The sequence below is a fragment of the Hordeum vulgare genome, chromosome 5H (assembly GCF_904849725.1).
Source record: "Hordeum vulgare subsp. vulgare chromosome 5H, MorexV3_pseudomolecules_assembly, whole genome shotgun sequence".
Lineage (NCBI taxonomy): Eukaryota > Viridiplantae > Streptophyta > Magnoliopsida > Poales > Poaceae > Hordeum > Hordeum vulgare.
This window is the reverse complement of record NC_058522.1, coordinates 374,082,847-374,096,030: the sequence shown is the minus strand read 5'-3', so window position 1 is coordinate 374,096,030 and position 13,184 is coordinate 374,082,847. Positions and strand designations below refer to the sequence as shown.

At 45.3% G+C, this 13,184-nt stretch overlaps 1 protein-coding gene across 1 annotated transcript; it reads right to left on the bottom strand.

The window, feature by feature from the left end:
• Positions 1 to 8,800: 8,800 nt before the first annotated feature.
• LOC123452574 (ras-related protein RGP1) lies at positions 8,801 to 11,064 on the bottom strand. The gene is made up of 2 exons (XM_045129251.1): positions 10,421 to 11,064; positions 8,801 to 9,476 (listed from the first exon to the last, which is right to left on the bottom strand). Exons 1-2 carry the CDS (start codon positions 10,651 to 10,653, stop codon positions 9,029 to 9,031), a joined length of 681 nt encoding a protein of 226 aa, XP_044985186.1. The 5' UTR covers positions 10,654 to 11,064; the 3' UTR covers positions 8,801 to 9,028.
• Between the last annotated feature and the right edge of the window lie 2,120 nt (positions 11,065 to 13,184).

Sequence of the window (13,184 nt, the reverse complement as noted above, 5' to 3'; positions counted from 1 at the left end):
TAAATTCTTTCCTATGTTGGGAATTCTTATGAGCCTATCTTGTTATTCATTCCTCTCTCTTTCTATCCGGAGTGTTGAAGATATTTCAGAAGTCCTGATTCTCGATCCTTCAGTTATTTCGAGGTGCTAACCTCATCTAGTTCTCTTATACCGGTGCAATTTCTCTCCCTCTAAGCAATCTTTTCAACGGTGATTTCTTTGAGTGGGCCCATAACCCACAGGTTTTTCTCAGGATCTTATTTGTCTCTTCTAATCTTTCTGGAGATCTTTAATTCTTTTCAACTATGACGTAAGTATGAATTTCATCAGTCATATCCCTTCTCCAAGATCTATTGGAATTTAATTCTCATGTTGGCTCAACCTTTCATTCTTCATTATTCCGGAGTGTCTCAGTAGTTCTTGGTGTTGTTTCTCATCATCATTCTCAGCTTGCAAATTCGAAGGAGTGTTTCTCTCGAATCTTGGTCCATTCTCTTGAAGATATCATCTCAGCTTCGTGTTATCCTTTCAATTGTTCCAATCATGAGTATCCCTTTCTTGCTATCCGGTGCATTTCTGAGTTGTTTTCATTCTCGTTCCTCCGAAGGCCATCATTTCAGAAGATTTTGTTCGTTCTCAGCTTGCAGCTTTCATTCTCAAATTCTTCTCAATTGTTGTCTCTTCGTTCGTCTCTCGTTTATCCGGTGCCTTGTTCTAGTTTTATTTCAGGTGGGTCATGATCTCTTCATTCTCATGTATCTCCATTAATTCTTGGTATCCCCATTCAATTGTGAATTCTTACTGGTGCTTCATTCAAGTATGCTTCAAGTGGTGCTTTTCTCTCTACCTCTTCAAGTTTCTTTCAAGAAGAATAGTTGTATGCCAAATCCGTTGCTTGTCATCAATTTAATTTGATGAAGGATGAGCATAACTTAATTCTTATTCTTGTTCAAGTGATTCAAATTCTTCTTCCGGAGCGGCTCATGATATGGATTCTTTTCTCAGGTGCTTATCTTTCTTTTCCGGAGTTCCAAGTTCTTTTAAGCATCTCTCTGTGAGGCTTCATCTAAATCCTGGCAAGGTCATAATCTTATTCTTTTCTACCTTGTTATCGTTGCATCATTCATTTGTATACGAAGGTCCTTCATGGTGGTTCATCTAGGTTTCAATCCATTCTCAAGAGTACTTCAAGAATCTTATTGGACGACCTCAAGTGTTCTTTCTCTTGCTTTTCCAATGCGTTTGTTCTTCCTTTATCCTTCCAGGTGGTATTATAGCATTCTTGTTAGTGTAGGAGCCTCGAAGAGATTTCCTTTCAAGTATGAGATAATTAAATCCATCAATTCTATGATCATGAGATATTTGCAACCCATGATTTCTTCATTGAGCTATCTTGGTTTGGATTTCACCTAAAGCTTTTCCTATGGATTGTTGCTATTATGGTGCTTGTCATTAATCCAAGTTCTCAATGAATCCTCTTGGTGTAAGAATTGTTCATATCTTGTTTCTCCCAATCATACTTGTTTCTGTTAGTGGCTGGTTTTCACTTCATTAGTTTGAAAAGGTTTTCATAAGCCCACTACTATCTTGTTCTTTTCGTTGTTGTTTTTCCAACAACTCCGTCCAATTTTTCTTGCAAGCATGCTTGCCAAGTTCATTGGAGTTAGTAGTTGTCATTCTTTCTTCATTCTCTTCTTCCGTATGAGCTAGTTCATATTCTCTTCTTCCGGAGGCCTTGTGTTGTTGCTCTTTTGGGTCAATCTTGTTGTTCTATCAAGATCATGGTGTTTCCTTATTCTATTTAGTTGTTTGTTATGAATATTGTCTAATTCTCCTGCCTTTTCGAACTTTTTGTCCCATTTTCCTACCGAAGTGCTGCCGAAATTTTCCGTGAATTCTTGCTTCTTTCCCATATCACTCCTCATCTCGTTGCAACCTTCAAGGATCGTTGGTTTCACTCGTTTGTCAAAGAAGCGACTAAGTTTTTACCTCTTGTTCCTTCTCATCCTCTCCCCTTTCATTCTTGGATCTCGGGGCGAGATCCTCTTGTAGTGTAGGAGAGTTGTGACAGCCCGAGACCGACGTTCCAGAAGATTCCCCCTTCTTTCCGTTTTCGTCGTTTGTCTATTTTCTTTTGTCGCATCATCATCGCATCATGCACATCATCTGCATTGCATCGGCATCTCCGTTGCCCGCCAGTTTTCAAATGTTGCATCCGTTGTTAGTTGCCGGTTATCGTCGTTGTTCGTTCCGAGCCTGACCGCACACGCACGTGCCTGCGGCACCGTCGAAACCCTGTTTTAAAAGTGTGCGTAAAACTTTCTCTGATCGAGGTGAAACTTGGCACGCGGTCGGGAGTAGTTATAGCTAGGCCGCCTGTCGAATTTCGTCGCGATCGGAGTTCGTCTGGTACCCGAACGGTCGTCCGTAGCGGCACCGTCTTCGGTCTACCGTCGGACGTCTCTCGGTGATTTAAAAATCGTTGCCGCGTCGCCCGTTTCCCTCTCGTCTCCGGTAAACCACTCTACACGGCCGCGTACCCGTTCCCGCGTGCGGAATCGTTCGAATCCGACCCCGCGGTTGGATCCGGAACGCGATTTCGGGTAACCTAGCCCCCCGTTTGTCTATATATAGACCCCCTCCTAAATATTAGGCACCCAACCCCCCTCTGCCTCGAAAACCGTGCCTCCCCTAACCCTAGCCTCCCACCTCTCTCTCCTCAGCCCCAGCCGCCGCGGGCCCGTGAGCCCAGATCGGACCGCCCGGGCCCGAGCCGCGCCGCCCACGGTCTGCCTCCCCGTGCTCCCCCGTGCCCTCGCCAGAGCCACCACCGGCCGGAGCCCCGCCGCCCTCGGACCAGCGCCGCCCCGCCTGCTCGCCGCCCCACTCAAGGTGCGCCGCCGCCGCCCTGTGCCTTTCGCCGGCGAGCCTCTCCGTCGAGGTTTTGTCACAGTTGACGCCCGCCGGTCCCGAGCGCCTCCAGCGCCGCCCGTCATCGCCGGTGAACAGGGTCGTTCAGCCTCACCTCGCCACCCCTGCTCCCCGCCGCCGGGAGCTGCGCCGCCTCCCCGCGTCGGCGATCCTGTCGCCGCCAGGTTCCTCGCTCGATCTGGAACGACGCCAGATCGGGGAGCCTCCCCCGCTGCGGATCCTCCCTGGGCCGCCTCGAGACGAGGCCCACCAGCGCGAGCAGCGCCCGAGGCCCAATTGATGCCTCGATCCGCCTCGCCTCTCCCTCCGCTGGCCCAGTTCGGCCTCCCCTTCGCCCCAGCAACCGACCCCCACCATCTCTTCCTCCCAGGCCGGCCCGCAAGGTGAGGTCTCCCCCGATGCCTTTTTTCCCTCGCCCCAGGCGAGCAATTGCTATCTTGCGCTGCCCTTTCGGCCCATTTAGATTTTAGGAAATTTAGGAATTAATCTATATTCCAGAAATATGACGATATTAAAACGCCCGTAGATTAATAACCGTAAGTCGGATCGCGAAGTTTTAGATATGTATCTCGTGTAGAATTTCGCGTAGAATACGATTATCCAACAAGCATATTTGTTTGACGTCGTTTGGCGTGCCGTATGCATAGATTAGTGTGCTGTCCAAATAGAATATAGCCCGTATTATTTTTCCGCGCGTGTTCGGATTGCCCGTATACGGTAGATTAAATTTCCATGTTTTAGGGACCATTTTCCCATGTATTTTAGAGCGAACATTGCTATTTTTGCGTGTAGGGATTGCCGGTAGTTTATTTTCCCGTGTATAGATTATTTTCTCGCATTTTCGTGTGGCATTATATTGTTGTGCAACCCCACATATTTTATATGTTTTCGGGGTGCAATTAGTTTTAACTTTTGAGCAAGTTAGTTCGCGCGATATTTTGCCGTGATGCCCTTTTGTTTATGTCGTAGGATTATTTCCGTGCTTCGTTTGACGGAGTTGTCAACTAGAGAGTTGTTCTTGGGTGTTTAGACTAGCCCCTGGTATTTTTGGTTGCAATAGAAATGCATGTTTAGGTGTGGTTTGATTGCTCTCAAGTTGCTAGAAATAGTGCTGATTTGGACGTGCTGAAATATTTCTAAGTCTGGAATCTGTTATATTTTGTTGCTGTCTTGCCTTGCTTGTATCTTGTGATCGGTAGCTCTTTTGAGGTTGGTCCAATGGAGTTAGTTGTGGCCCTTGTGTTTATCTAGCATGCTGTAAATTTTCACGCCATTTAGAGTCCTGAAGCTATAGGTTTTGCTGCTGTCAATATAGCTTCAGATCAAAAACTGCACTTTCATGAGGTGTAATTTTCACTAAGTCTGAAAAAGTGTGTGGGAAGCCATTTTGTGACTTCTTTTCCTAGTATTCCATGATGCCATGCTAGTTGTTGTTAGTTGTTTGTAGTAGTGCTTCTTGCCCTCTTTCGTGTCATGCCTTGCTTGAGCATATCGGAGTTGTGTAGCTCGTAGTTGTGGGGTGTAGAAGATGCTATGTGGCTGATTTTGGCAGATTGTAGTCATTTCTTGTTTTGCTCGTAGTTTTTGAACCGTAGCTCCGATTTGATCGTGTCCTACATGAAACTTGCTTAGAATCACGTGTAGTTTCGTTTTCTCTTGCTGGTTATGTGTTTTGAAGTGCTCGTGACCGTCGTTGCAAACATATTGCATTCATGCCATCATATCTTGCGGTGCTTGTGTCTTTTGATCCGTAGCTCTGTTGGAGATGTTCTTTATGTGTAGATTGCTTGTCTCGACGCGTAGAATCACGTGAACCTATTTTTTTGGTGTTTAACAACTAATTAAAAGCATTAGTTCAGATCTGGACAGAATTGCAAATTAACATGTGAGATCGTCTCGAAGGTGCTATATGACATTTCCGACCTCATTTAAAATGTCTAGATAGGTAGTTTAATTTCCGCTTCACCTCTTGCATGTTTGACAACATTAATATTGCCGTGTAAATAACCGGGAGTGAACTAAATAATTAAACGTGGAGTTTTGTCAATATGCAACTCGTTGCATATTGAACTTCACTTAATGTGTAGTGTTTGATTGTGTGAATTGTCATGCCGTGATTTGCATGCATTCAACTGCTCATGAATCATATGTGTTGTGCATCGTGTGGTGAATTCCGTGTGTTGATTTGTGTTTCCGGTTTGCTTCGTCTCGATAGAGTTCCGCAGCGTGCCGGATTGTGAGGACCCATTCGACTACGTCGGTTCGTCTGCTTCATGGAGGCATTCTTCTTCCAAGCGGGATCTCAGGCAAGATGACCATTTCCCCAGATACCATTACTATCATTGCCATGCTAGTTTTACCGCTTCTACCGTTTATGTCTCGTTGCCTACCACATGTTAAATATTAGCCTCTCAACAATGCCATGAAAATCCTCAACCTGTTCGACCTAGCAAACCACTGATTGGCTATGTTACTGCTTGCTTAAGCCTGTGTTAGCGTTGCTAGTTGCAGGTGCAGTTGCTTCCATGTGAAGACATGGGTTCCTTGTTATATCACCATATTAAATGCTATTTAACTTAATGCACCTATATACTTGGTAAAAGGTGGAAGGCTCGGCCTTTCTAGCCTGGTGTTTTGTTCCACCTTTGCCCCCTTAGTTTTCGGCTACCGGTGTTATGTTCCATATTTGAGTGCTCCTAACACGATCGGGGTTGTTATGGGGACCCCCTTGAAAATTTGTTTTAGATTAAAGCTGGTCTGGCAAGGCCCAACATTGGTACTATTTTCCCAACATAATAATTCTGTTAAATTGAAATGCATAGGGAGTTAGCGCTACCCGAGGAGTAATTCTACATAATACAGGGGGGGGCAGTGCTGTTGGTGCTGGTCCAAAACTAGAGCCGTTTGCGGGGCCAACCCGGGGCAACTCGGGAGATTTCTATCATGCCACCGTATGTTGTGCTTATCCGTCGTGTCCTGAGAACGAGATACGCGGCTCCTATCGGGATCGTCGACACGCCGGGCGGCCTTGCTGGATTAGTTTTACCTTTGACGAGATATCTTGTGCATCGGGATTCCGGTGATGCTTTGGGTAATCTCAGAGTTGAGGTTTTTCCACTAGGGAATCCGACGAGATCGCGAGCTTCGTGATTGAGGATTTCTATGCGGCTTGTGGTAATTTATGATGGACTAGTTAGAGCACCCCTGCAGGGTTAAATCTTTTCGGAAAGCCGTGCCCGCGGTTATGTGGCAACGTGGAAACTTTGTTTAACACTGGTTCTAGATAACTTGAAGTTAACTTAATTAAAATACGCCAACTATGTGCGTAACCGTGACTGTCTCTTTCGTGAGTTCCTTCTCCGATCGAGGACACGGTGGGGTTATGTCTGATGTAGGTTGGTGTTCAGGATCATTCATTTGATCATCAGTAGTCACGTCTGCTATGCGTAGATCATCCCCCTCTTATTTCTTGTACTCGTAAGTTTAGCCACCAAATATATTCTTAGCCGCTGCTGCAACCTCACCACTTAACCTTACCTCACCCATTAAGCTTTGCTAGTCTTGATACCTTTGGAAATGAGATTGATGAGTCCCCTGTGGCTCACAGATTACTACAACACCAGTTGCAGGTACAGGTAAAGGTTACTTGACGCGAGCGCGTTGATTGTTCATTTGGAGTTGCTTCTTCTTCTACTACTTCTTCGATCTAGGATGGGTTCCAGGCCGGCAGCCTGGGATAGCAAGGATGGACATCGTTCTTATTTTTCTCGTTTGATTTCGTCCGTAGTCTGACCCTGCTCTTACTCTTGATGATTACGTAATGTACTGATGTGACTCTGATGTAGCTTGTGGCGAGTGTAAGTCAACTCTGTATATATATCTCTTCTTTTCAGTACATGTACTTGTAACGATATCCATTCTTGTGACACGACGAGATGCGCTTCTATCCCTGACGAGGTCTTCGTGTCAAATTGAGGATATGGTCGCATCTTGGGCGTGACATCACTGCTCCATTCCATCCATGGCATGTCTTCGCCGTCATATTCCTCTTCAACCAATATGTGATCATTCTCCTCCTCCTCTTCAGAATCAGTATCTACAAATGGAACAAGGCCCAATTTGCTCGGATGATCCACATGTTCAGGGAACATCTTGTCATCTTCATCATCGTTGAGAGGCACGGCCTCATCGGGCAACACATCCTCGTCTACATTGGCTGCAGTGGTCTGACTTGCACTCCAGTAGGTTTAGATGGATTGGGCCTACGAGGTGTGGGTGGAAGCTCAGAATTAGCAGACTTCGATTTCTCAACAGCCGCCCCCTTTCCCGATTCCTTTGGTAATACTTTTATTTTTTGGACCACTCTGACTACAAATCTACCAAAGCGGCTTGTCATGTTATGAGCAAACATACAGCCTATCTGCTCGTCATTTTGTAGTGGGACAAATTGCTCATCAAGCATTTCCCAAGTATTTAACATGAACTGAATCACATTCGGACTAAGCATATTTCATACACATTGCACCCAACAAATCTTTGAACGTACAACTCATCTCCACCACTAACGGATAACAAAACCCCTTGGACGGTTCATTCGAACCCATAACAGAAGTTTCCATTCTTACCGCCAAACGATAAACACCCTGTTTGTTCATCCTATACCCATTTAACGAACGAAAATCAACATACTATTGTCAATTCCCCCCGTATTTAATAGTTAAATCACACAAATGAGAGATTCATTACTTACTTCTGTGGAATCCAACTGCTATCGGATCCCAGAATGACCCAGTCCTTGATGCGATCAATGGCGGAAGAAACGCTCGCCATTGATGCGGAAGAAACGCTCGCCATTGATGCGTCGTCGCAACTCCCCTCAAGCGAAAGTAATAGGGAGTGGCGGGGCGGGACGGGGCGTGGCTGGTGCGGCAGTCAGATCTACCGTGTGGTGGATTCAAAATGGGGCACGACGAGTAGCTATTGCGGCGGTCAGATCGGGATTGGGCGTGGGGTGGATTCAAAATGAGGCCCTAGGTAGGCCCCATCCAAGCCCCACTCCTGAGCGCGATGAGGTGCCCCATACCGACCCCACTAGTCAGGCCAAGTAACGGTCAAAGGAGGTTGATCCGACGAAAACGGTCGCTTGGCCGTATGCGAGAGTGGGATAGAGCGAAGTAGGGCAAAAACAAGCAAAGAGAAGCGAAGCGGGGCACAGAAGTAAATAACCCATTTAAGAACGGAGGGAGTATATCTCTTTTTTATATCTCAACCGAAGGATCCTCATTATAGTGTACTTAAGCATATTTAATAAATCATCATAGCAATACCTAAGTGGTTGCCCATACCTTATTGTTTTTTGTATGTACTACAATTCAAACAATGCATGATATGGTTCATGCCACCTGTGCTTACCGTGCAGTACTCCTGACGAACGATAAGTCAGAAATGAACGGGGCACCAACATTGACAGTGCTCTTGCATTAGTATTCAGACATTATTTCTCAACAAAGGGTACTTTATCAACTCATAATGTCATATCAAGCGCATATAAACAAAACGAGCTCACACCCAGCCTCTATACAACTACTCCCTCCGTTCCTAAATATAAGTCTTTTTAGAGATTGCACTAGTGGACTACATACGGATGTATATAGACATACTTTATAATATAGATTCATTCATTTTGCTCCGTATGTAGACCACTAGTCAAATCTCTTAAAAGACTTATATTTAGGAACGGAGGGTGCAGGAAGCATGCACCAAAGTATTCAGATAATTGTATCGGACGGCCCTTGCGTTTTCTCATGTCGTTCTGTAGTTCTTTGACAGATATACGCGGCAGCACACGCTTTCGGTCCAGTATGTTTGTGCAAAGGGGAAAGAACAACACTACCAGCATGAAAGGTTGGGCTAATTACATCCCGAATAAAAGGATTCATGATAACTAGTATATACGCCACCGTAACCAGATACAAAATCTAATCATCAACAAAATTACAATTTATGTGAGTCACCTATTCATGTAATTACATCCCTCTTCCCAAGAATCCCACCCATTCAGCGTGCCGATACCCCGGGATCAACTTAGAAACTTTACCTGCCAGAAACAAGATGGTGTCTAGGAGGACATACAACATGCTGCCTTGGCCGTAGGGGCCGGCTCCTGGCCTGGGATGATAACTTTCGTTCCTTTCAGCAAGCTCGAGTTCCCGCCGGAGTTAGCCTCATCGTTGGCCACAAGGTTTTTCTTGCTGACAGTGCGGTATATCTCCTCGAGGCCGGTCATGAAGGCCTTCTCCACATTGGTAGCCTCAAGAGCGGACGTCTCCATGAAAAAGAGGCTCTCGCGCTCGGCGAACTCCTTGGCATCCTCTGTCGGGACAGCCCGGAGGGAGCCCAGGTCCGACTTGTTCCCAATGAGCATGATGACGATGTTCTTGTCGGCATGGCTTCGCAATTCCTCGAGCCACCGCGCCATATGATCGAAGGACTGACGCTTGGTCATGTCATACACTAGCATAGCTCCTACTGCGCCTCTGTAGTAGGCACTTGTTACTGCTCGGTACCTGTTACCACATTCGGTGCAGCTGGTTTAGATGCTGAAAGTGAACATTCAAATAAGCAAGCGAGCTGGGGTGGGCTATTGTTACTGTTACGACGCATTTGCAACAACAAACAGCATCTTTCAGTTGCAAAATTAACAAGATATTCATGACTGACTAAACTGCCAGACCAATTACTGTTATAGTAGGTGCCAAAAGAAATTTTACTATAGGTGCCATAAGCTGATGCCGAGACTTATCATCTGACCTGCTGAATGTGCAATCTACTTCTTCTGTGTTGTATTCCTGAGAGATTGGTTCAAGATTTTCGGCAGATTATAATCTTACCCCTAACTGAAAAAACATAATTCTACTCCCTCCGTTCCAAAATATAAGACCTTTTTAGAGATTGCATTATGGACTACATACGAAGTAAAATAAGTGAACCTACGCTCTAAAGTAGTAAAATCTCTAAAAGGTCTTATATTTAGGTACGTAAGGAGTATATGATAAAACTAGGTAACTGTAAGTTCTGATAGGTGTCAAAATGTAAGGCAAGATATTCTGATGCAACTGCCTGATCCACATTTGGACCGCACAAACATCAAATTTGTTACCATGGAGACATTTGTGTTGTTGTAAATGAACAGACAGTGCGTAACATCTGTAGTAGTACTCCGTATGCCAATTCTAAACATAATTTTCAGCTGAGGACAGGTCATGAGAGCAAACAATAATTTCCTTTTAAAGCAGCAGACAGTGGATCAATTCCATCATAATTGCGCTTGCGCACACAGAGCAACCAACAAGGCCGTCGTTTCCCCAGAGACAGTACAATGACAAATCCATCACTTTCCCACTCAGCAATCCTAGTTCATTCATAACCATAACTAGAGAACCAGACAAGAAGATAAGAGTAAATTGATGGTGGGTTTGATTAGTGATTAGTGATTTAAGTAGAGTAGTACCTCTCTTGTCCCGCGGTGTCCCAGATCTGGGCCTTGACGGTGCGGTTGTCGATCTGGAGGGTCTTGGTCTGGAACTCGACGCCGATGGTGGCCTTGGAGTCGAGGCTGAACTCGTTGCGCGCGAACCGCGCCAGCAGCTGCGACTTGCCGACGGCGGAGTCGCCGATGAGCACCACCTTGAACACGTAGTCGATCTTCTGCCCCATCTCCCCGTAGCCGCCGCCACGAGACATCTCCCTCCCTCCCTCTCTCTCTCTCTCTCTCGGCCCTTACAATCTCTCCGCCTCAAACAGCAAAGGCTAGGCGAGCAGGATCTCCTGTCGGGATCCCGGCGCCTGTCCCCTTTCTCCTTCCTCCTGGCTACTGAAATCGCAGGACTGGCTGTTGCATCAAGAAGGCGGAAAGCGGAGGGAGGGAGGGAGAGGAGCAGGCGGGCGGTGGGTGGGGTGGGATTGGCGAAGCGCTGATTTGTTGTTTGGAGAAGAAGAAGATGATGGCGATGATGATGGTGGTGGTGGCGGCGGCGATGATGATGAAATTGGTTTGGTTTGGTTTGTTTAGTGTTAAATTATGGAGGAGCAGCAGTGTTGTGTTGAAGCGATCAACAGGAAAGCACATGAAGTGGAAAATCAGCTGCCAAGACGTGCTCAACCGTCAACGGCCCCGCCACCAACACCACATGTACCAAAATGTACCGGCGTTGTTGTTGCCTTTCTCTTGTTCTTTTAGTGGAAAATAATAAAATAAATGAACTGCAAGGCTCATCTCAAATCGAATGCCTTTCATGGTACTTTATATTTCGGGCAAAAGGATAAACTGCGACGGACACATCATGCTCATCAATCAAACTTATCATCCTCAGCTAACGTAATTAGTAACAATACTAAACCGACAAGCGTTTGCATTTTCTTCTTTTTTTGATTTTTTTTACTGTCTCCTATGGGGATTTGACGATGAGGGGCATAGTGATCTTTTGGTGTCTACATGTCATAGTTCTCTATCACACCACCGTCTAGGATGTTTCTAGGTGTTGCTGACACCGCACAACCCTCTTCATCTAAAAAACACCCTCACAACCCTCTTCCCTACACAACACCATGCACAAGTTGCCGCCGCCACCGCACCTCGCCGTCAGCCCCTACACTGACTACCCCTGCGCCAGCGTGTTCGGATCCCTCGGATTTGATTTACCTATTTCCCGAGACGTCATGGTCGGCACCGCCCACCCCTTCACTACCCCGTGTCGTTCCTCTGGTGTCACCACCGCCCCGCTTTGCCTCGCTTCTCACCTCCCAGTCAGGTCAGCCGCGCCGTCTTACCACATCCGGCCACGAGCAACTCGACACTCTTGGTGGTCCTGTGAGGCCTGCACTGCTGGCCACTTATCTCGAAAGAGGAGGAGGAGGCAGGAGTGGCAAAAGTTTTGTTAACCTGATCATGATAGCGCAAGTCCCAAATAAGTAAGCAAAGGTATGAAAAATTGCTATCATGCTGCTAACGTTGTTCACTTCACTATAGAGCTAAGGCCCTTACTGTTAGCCAAATGTACTAACTGAACCTTATTTCAGTTCTTCGATTCAGAGATTCAGGTACCTCCATCCACAACCACTCCATCCCCGCGCTCCTCCTACTTGGTGTACGCGCCTGTGCGAGGAGGATAGCTGATGCTACCGCTGTCGTCCACCTCGCCTGCTCCTTTCCTGACACCCAGCAAGCCGCAATAAACAGCTGTAAGCCGATGGCAGCAAGCTAAGAACTATATGGTGAAAGCAACACCAAGGTATGTTTCCTTCTATTTTCTTTCGGATCTATTATTTCCACACGGGTCTCGGTAAAATTAGAGAATCAGGACATTGATCAGCATGAGGAAATGAAGATACATATTGTTTCATTCACATCAGTAGAAAACATAGTTTTGTAGTTGTCCTCAATTTTTTCAGTGCTGAGGATTTTTTTGTGGACTAGGCGATTAGATCTAATGGATTTAATTATATAGATGTTGCATTTCTTGAAATCTCCATGATTTTCCATATGTATTCTCTTCAAGTTATATAGTAACATGATAACTAATCTATCTTACTTCTCAAACAGAAGAGAAGAAATTTTCTAATTTTGGGGTGTTTTATCAACGAGCAGTACGATAATAATTTAAGCACGGGTTACCTGTATAGAACTTGGAGCAGATGGATTTATTTCTTCATACAGAACTGCTAATCTTTTTTTCAGAGTTTTCAATGGAGTATACCATTTTATAATTTAATCTCAATTTGGATGCAGGTTATGATGCTACTGCTGTAATTCTGATGGGTCTATCATATTGTCGGACTGGTCTTCTATACAATGCTATGACTCGAGGCTGAAGAAGCTGAAACTATTGCTTGACTTTAAAACCTAAAAGTACATTTCTCAGTTGCAATTTATCCCATCATTCTGGAGTCTTGACTGTTTAGTTATGATTTCTATGTTGAAAAATGCAGTGCACAATATGTCTAAACTTCGCAATACTAATTTGGAAGTTGGAGACTCTTCGTCGTTCCTGCATACTACTAAATTTTGAGGATTTGTCAACCTGCTAATGCAATGGCTCATGCATGTGTTTGAGTTAAGGCGTCTTATAAAATACAGTTCCACCTCCGTACAGAACCAACTTCTGGTTGATTATAAGATGCTTTATTTTAATCTACAAAGCTCCACTTCAAAAGAAGAGAACAAAATTGTAAGCTTACTGTTGTTATTCCTTTGTGTGAAGTTCTATCACTATATA